Here is a 6,627-nt window from a genome sequence, read left to right as displayed (position 1 = left end):
TACCACATACGACCATACCCATTGGAAAATTCGGGATCCCGTCCGCTCTCCCATAGACAAGCCAATGAGGGCCGGATTAGTAGTTGGGTCGGTGACGACCAGCGAATACCTGGTGTTGTATGTTTTTGGAGTTTTGTTTTGTGAAGCTATCGTCGTTTTGTCGTGGTTGGTGACGATGAATAGCATGGGCGGATGTGGTGGGTTTTGGTGGTGGTGGTGGCCGATGGGGGGTTTTGGCTTCTCCAACTTCCAAGTACGTACTATGGTCCTCCAATTATCATGCTAGCCCAGTCCATAATATGTTGAAGACGCATGGGCCTGCCCGATGGTGGGTATTAAACAGTAAATAAGTTTCAACCATATCTGTCTCGCAGCGTCATGAGTATATTTGATCCGTTGAGGGATCAGTTATTGCGCTTTCAGGCGCTGCTGAGGGTCCGCTGCGCTCAATTACTTCTTAATCGAGTAAAGCTGCCTACTAGTACGGGGTGGCAGTGGAGCTTTCGTATAAGTCCGCACTGCCACCAGTGACCACTCCCGAGACATCTAGAATCGTAGACTAGCGAGAGCGCTACTATTTTGTGCGCCTCCTGTACGAATTCCGCCTTCGAGAGATGGAACTCTACTTTGACACATAAACATTCATGTCGGCACACTCAAATGAAGATCAAGCGTGAGGTCGGTCCGCTGGATCACCGCAGGAGACGGACTCGCTGTCTGCCATGCGCCAAAAGGCGTATCAAGGTAGGCACCTATACACAGCTCATTCCCACATATGGCGTTACTTGAACTCACACACAGCAATCACAAATCAGTGTCAAGGCGGTTCTCCCTGCGAGTACTGTACTCGAACCAAGAAACGTTGCCTACCTCAGGCCACATCTACGACCGAAGTGCACTTCATCAGCCCTGAATCCTCTGAAGAAGGCATGCAAGTCGCTGGACTACCGGCACACGTCAACATACCTAGCGATATACTCTACCTTGACTATTTTGATCTCTGCATGAAGCGCTGTCTGTTTACAGATGAGTTCAACGGCCTGGCTGCCGACCTCTTACCCCTGGCCCAAACATGCTTACCGCTCGGGCAAGTAGTGACAGCGATTGGCGCACTCGAAGCCAGCCGACGCGCAACCGTCAAGTCCTCTCGCGGGCAGCAGCCACCTTACACCGTTGCCTTTGTGTTATACGGGGAAGCCGTCAAGACGCTCCGAGCTCGACTGCAGGTATCAAACGCGTTCCGCTGCGGTGGAGTTCTCTGGTGCACGCTACTTCTTGGGCTATTCGAGGTGAAATACCTCAACCATGTTTCACTTTTTGAATCGCGTTTACTGACTGGTAGTTGAAGTTGATGACTGAAGCTTCTGGGGACCTGTGGGCCAAACACATGCTCTACGGGACGGCTAGGATCATCCAGAGCGTAGGAGCGACGAGTCAGTCGTGTCAGCTTGACAAGAGACTCTTCGGAGCGTTTAGATCGCTGGAGGCAAACCGAGCGATTCTGTACGGCGAAGATACGTTTTTATCGCAGGAGCCGTGGTCAAAGTCTCGAGGATATCTTGTCGCAAACCCATCAAGTCAAGTGGAGGCAATCTTCGACCTCCTGATCGAAATCTCTTCCTTTAGTAAAGCGTAAGCAAGCCGCATTCTTGACTGAAATGAATCAGAGCTCAAAATATTGACAGGTTCTTCGACCGTATCGAGTCAATTCCTGACACACTACGACCTGGGCACCCAGCGATACACGCTCTAGCTGAGCAAGGTCAACGTTTCCAGCAGCGACTTTACAGCTGGCACGACCAAATCACACAGTATTTTGATCACCGTGATCCGTATTGCATGCTAGCTTTATCAAACTACAATGCTCTCCAACTATTCTTGTCTAGAAACTATGTCTATTACGCATGTTGGGAGGGGCAAGACATCCCCTCGCTAGCAGTCCATGAGATTGAGGCGCATGTAACCGCTGTGGTAGATCTGTCAAACCAAATCCTCGAAAATTCCAACATGCCGGGGGTATTACTCCTGTTCTCTCTCCGAATGGCTGGAGCAAATACAAGTCAGTCTTTACAAAGGGATGAGATTGTGAGATTGCTTGACAGAATAGCAACAAAAGGGTTCGCGGTCTCAGGGAGAATCAAAAGGGATTTACAAGAATTGTGGGAATACCAGCACGCGGAAATGGCACGGGACGACATTTGAAATATATTGAGTGTACCGAGCAGGAGCCTCTATGAATCAAGAAATGAAGTCAAGTAGGCCAAGCCGAACATTTATAGCGCGAGTGTCGAAGCCCCCGGGGAAACGTAGTTCAAAGCTCACTTTGCCTGAATATTGAAGAACTCCATGATCACTCGGGTTCGCAAGTCAGGGGCAAAGTAGTCGTAGCCAACGACAACATTGCATTCATTGACGTAGACCGTCACCGGAATGGCACCCTGGTACATGATGCTCCACTGAACAAATAGTCAACTCGACGGTTCACGGGAGATGAATCGAGATAGCAGGGGTCTCTTACCGCGGCAACAGGCGATGGGATGAAATCCCTCTGCACGAGTCCTTCATAGACTGCTCCAGCTTCAACCAGAATATCACTCTGAAAGATGGGGAAATTCGAGTTCACATAACCCCTCCACACGCTCGGGGTGGTGGAGTTCGGGCCATACGTCGTCATCGTGTTGTCCACGAGGCCTGACTCGCTAACGTTGGAATAGTCAAACAACGACCACGAAATCTGACCCTCGTAGGCTTCGCCCACACGGACGAAAGCATCGGAAGGGGAATTGTCGATGTAACCAGTCGTGATGTGGGATAGGTTCGCATTCCTGGCTCTCGCGATTAGACAGAATGTAACATTATTACCGGTCGGGGAAAAAGTTACCATTTATGCTGAACAAAACTGGCCTGATACTCTGGTTTGATCAGAGGTGGCTGTGGCTGTTCGAAGCCGGCAGAGAAGGTGATCATGGATGACGGGAAGGCAGGGGAACCATGGGATGATGGGAGACAGGTTGCCCCAACTGCTGTCGCGGCAAGGGCAGTGAGAAGAAAGTGAAAGGATTGCATTGTGAAGTATGACAAGATTTTGGGTGAGGTGCTTGAAAGTGAGGAGGTTGAATGTTCTCGTCTCCCTCATGTCTAGACATTTGTTCCCCTTTATATACATCGCGAGCATGTTATTTCTTCAGCGTCGCTATTCAAGTGCGTTCTATAACTACCAATTCGGGATAGCTGACCCCACTCACTAAGGTAGGAGCGCGGCTGTACAACATGGCGAACGGGAAGGCTGGAAATTGCGCTCGATTGGTTCCAGACATGTTCGAGAATGAAAAATTCGTCTGGAGAAGGAGTGTGAGCCTGCCTGACGGTGGTCATCGAACGGTGGTGAACATATTTTAATTGGATCAGCCTTGTGGTGTTATGAATCTACTCCACCGCAAAGACAGTTCGGCACAATTAAACCACCACTTATACAGCTACCATGAAGCTAGTTCGTCTTCTTCTCCTCGTCCTTAGGCATGTACGTCTGCCAAGATTTGTCACCCATAATGCCATCAATCCTGTTCAGCTTGGCCACCACGTCCGCACGGTCTGTGAGGTGCCTCTTGATATGGACCGTGGTTTGGTAGAGAATAACTATGGCAGAACGGCGTCAGAAACAACGGAAGAACGAGGGGTGAAGAAATGTTGACTTACTCGCAGGCACAATGACCCAAGGAGCATTGAAACCAATGTAGTAGACCCAGAAGTACAGGAACTCAGGTCTGCTATGCGATACTCCGTTGGAGTAGAACTCGATCAAGCTGGTTGAGTAGTAAAGCACGACGCCGTACAGGTGCCCAACGCTCATGATGATCTGAAATGGGTAACGCAACTGGTTCCGCTTGGCAGTAGTGATGACGATGGCCCAGCAGAGGGGGCCCCATACGAGCTGGAATCTTGGTCAACAGTGGGCTCTTTCGAAATACCAAGAAGCAGCGCGACCTACTACTGTGAAGGACTCAACGCAGAGCATAAATGGATCGGAGGTCAGGTAGCGAGAGTCGGAGAGTGCATACTCCTTCCACAGCTGGCCGAAGAGACTTTGGTCACTGGCCAGGCTCTTGTGGTTGAGGATAAAGTATCCTGTGGAGACGTTAGACTTGGACTGAGAGGAACAGAAGGATCGCGAATACACCTTCGAAGAAGCAGTGAAGGAAACCGCCTGCGTGAATGAAGCGATTAGCCAGGCTGGGCGAGCAATGTTCTGAGCACCACGCACAAAGAGCAAACCAAGCCACGGTAAGCTGGTCCGAGGCTTTCAGCTGGGGATAGGTATTTCTAGCACCCGCGACGGCTGTAAAGACGACGAAGGATATTATGCTCCCGAAGAATACGAGCAAGCTGAGAACGGAGTTTTTGTTGGCGACATAGTGCGGTAGGGCAGCGGTGACTGGGTAGTAAGGATGCGCAAAGGCGGCGTCTGTCGAGTTATCCATGTTGGGCTGGTGCTCAGTGTGATTATCTCAAGACTTTGTGCATGCGTAGAGTAACACTTTAGTTCGAGTGATGCCAGAATTTTGTCGTCTTGTTTGCGAGGTGGTTGGAGTTGGGGTTGGGCCAAAGTTGAAATGGGGTTCCCCGTTGTTCAAGATCGCTAGAAGACTTGCTTGCCGAACCAGGGTCGAAGTTGCCCGATCAATGCCAGACACACCTTCCACTCAACATTCGGCAACAACTAGGAGCATCCGACTGTTTCTCAATGCGACGAGAATGTCGAATCGAGGTCTGGAAAGATTGTTTAGGTCAAGACCCAATTACAAGGTACATACTTCCTCGTGCAGAGGCGGCCAACACTCGGCTCAACCAGGTACCTGAGATGCACGGATCCCTTACAGCACTATGACCTGTCGATACCTCAGCGAGCTATCGGTGCCTGGTGACCTTCTTTCCGGCTCTTTCTTTGTACTAGTAACGCGGTGCAGAGATATTGGAGAACCGGAAGCAGCATTATCGATGCTCGAGAAATGGGATGAACTATGAGGTGGAAGTTGTCGCACTGCCCTGCCATGGTACCTCGTCGTATCCCAAAGAGGAAATCGGACCGCTGATCTTCCGCTGCTCGGGGCAGACAGCCGTTACTTACCGCCAACTATTCAACTTCGTGACACGCTTATCCTTACTCCCGTCCTGAAAACGACTACATCCTATCTTCCGAAAAGGCCTCACTCACTCGCCCCAACACCCATTACAAGCCGGACATATAGCCTACCTATTTACTCAAGCTAAATACTCAACATGGGTGACATTCCAGTTGAAGAGGCACCTTTCCCGCTCACAGACGTTGATAAGTGGGTCCTCTCACAGACAGATGAGGAGTTCAAGAAGCATGGCTGGGAGGAGCTCAAGGAGATCATTGGTAAGCGCGTTTGCGTTGCGTCTTATATGAATATTCTGTTTCAAAGATCTGATTAGACACCAGCGACAAATAAGCTCGAGGTTTTGAAGCGAAAGCCGTCAGACCTTCGTCGATACATGAAATGGACGGCCGAGACTAAGGCCGAGTACGGCTCCATGACCAAGTTCCTTCTCACCAACCGCCTACCCAAACCCTGGGGCGAACCACCTTTTACTCCCAAGTCCATCGTGCCTTTTGAGGATCCTTCCGATTACCGGGTTCTCGTCAACGATTGGCCGTATGGACTTGACCCAGGCATCACCCATATCGTGGTTTGGTCGCGCACCATCATCCCTACGGACCCTGAGACCGGGGACATGACAGTAGAGAGCAGGCGCACTGTTCAGGATTTCATTGACAGGTACTTTGTCAAAATTCTTGGTGATGTCGGAGAAGACAGGGTTATCTGGTTTAAGAATTGGGTCGCCCTTCAGAGCGTCCGGGCCTTGGAGCACATCCACGTGCTGGTGCGGGACGTCGACCCGGAAGTCATCAAGAAGTGGTCTGAGGAGCAATCCTGGCACAGATAGACCTAGTCGCTGCATTCCCGATAGAATAGAACAGAGAATCTGGCTCGTAGCGCTCAAGTCCTAGGCAGCACGAGATGTGACTCTGACTATGCGGCTCGACGCTGCCTCCTGTTGGCGGGCGGGGCAGGCTCATCGCTGTTCGCAGCGCCCATCTGTGCCATACGCTTGCCAGCTCCGAGCAAGCCGTAGCCAGCGTATGCGCCGTAGGCGGGCACGGCGAGCCACAGGAACCAACCCCAGTTGCCGAATAAGATAACGAGAATGACGGAGGCCCAAGTCACCCATACGACGTCGAACATGTACTCGGTCAAGCCCGCAGCGGCCAAGTCCTCGCCAGAGGACTTGAGGCCTCCTCCCGCGTCGTACTTGGGACGGCCAGATTTTTCAAGGACGTACTCGCAGATGAGGGCCGGAGAGGAGAGCAGGATGAACCAGAAGAGAGACCGGGACTTGAAGATGAAGTAGAAGATGAGAAAGGCAACATTGACAACGGCGGAACCGATGTGGAGGTTGTTCAAGGTGGTGGCGTTGGATTTGGCTCTGTCCTTCTTTGCCTTTTGCGCCATGGTGGAGGATGCTGAGGGTTGTGTCGTGGGGTATGAAGTTGGATGCAAGGTACGGAGTAAGGTATTGTGACGATAAGAGGCCTCGAGAACGTGA

General features: G+C 51.2%; 5 protein-coding genes across 5 annotated transcripts; 2 read left to right on the top strand and 3 right to left on the bottom strand.

Moving 5' to 3' along the window:
* Positions 1-660: 660 nt before the first annotated feature.
* CPAR01_16093 (uncharacterized protein) lies at positions 661-2,202 on the top strand (the record flags this gene model as incomplete). The annotated part of the gene is made up of 4 exons (XM_060500338.1): positions 661-744; positions 816-1,289; positions 1,343-1,632; positions 1,686-2,202. 4 exons carry the CDS (start codon positions 661-663, stop codon positions 2,200-2,202), a joined length of 1,365 nt encoding a protein of 454 aa, XP_060341155.1.
* A 116-nt stretch (positions 2,203-2,318) lies between these two features.
* CPAR01_16092 (uncharacterized protein) lies at positions 2,319-3,066 on the bottom strand (the record flags this gene model as incomplete). Its single annotated transcript, XM_060500337.1, has 3 exons — positions 2,319-2,456; positions 2,519-2,825; positions 2,882-3,066. 3 exons carry the CDS (start codon positions 3,064-3,066, stop codon positions 2,319-2,321), a joined length of 630 nt encoding a protein of 209 aa, XP_060341154.1.
* Positions 3,067-3,487: 421 nt separating this feature from the next.
* On the bottom strand, positions 3,488-4,478 carry CPAR01_16091 (emopamil binding protein; the record flags this gene model as incomplete). The annotated part of the gene is made up of 5 exons (XM_060500336.1): positions 3,488-3,636; positions 3,697-3,931; positions 3,989-4,125; positions 4,178-4,204; positions 4,262-4,478. 5 exons carry the CDS (start codon positions 4,476-4,478, stop codon positions 3,488-3,490), a joined length of 765 nt encoding a protein of 254 aa, XP_060341153.1.
* A 799-nt stretch (positions 4,479-5,277) lies between these two features.
* Positions 5,278-5,967, top strand: CPAR01_16090 (uncharacterized protein; the record flags this gene model as incomplete). The annotated part of the gene is made up of 2 exons (XM_060500335.1): positions 5,278-5,398; positions 5,462-5,967. The coding sequence occupies 2 exons, from the start codon at positions 5,278-5,280 to the stop codon at positions 5,965-5,967; spliced, it is 627 nt and encodes a 208-aa protein (XP_060341152.1).
* An 86-nt stretch (positions 5,968-6,053) lies between these two features.
* CPAR01_16089 (uncharacterized protein) lies at positions 6,054-6,533 on the bottom strand (the record flags this gene model as incomplete). Its single annotated transcript, XM_060500334.1, has 1 exon — positions 6,054-6,533. One exon carries the CDS (start codon positions 6,531-6,533, stop codon positions 6,054-6,056), a length of 480 nt encoding a protein of 159 aa, XP_060341151.1.
* Positions 6,534-6,627: the final 94 nt, after the last annotated feature.

The sequence above is a fragment of the Colletotrichum paranaense genome (assembly GCF_030867605.1).
Source record: "Colletotrichum paranaense strain IMI 384185 chromosome Unknown Scaffold_22.1, whole genome shotgun sequence".
Lineage (NCBI taxonomy): Eukaryota > Fungi > Ascomycota > Sordariomycetes > Glomerellales > Glomerellaceae > Colletotrichum > Colletotrichum paranaense.
This window is presented reverse-complemented; position numbering and strand designations above follow the sequence as displayed.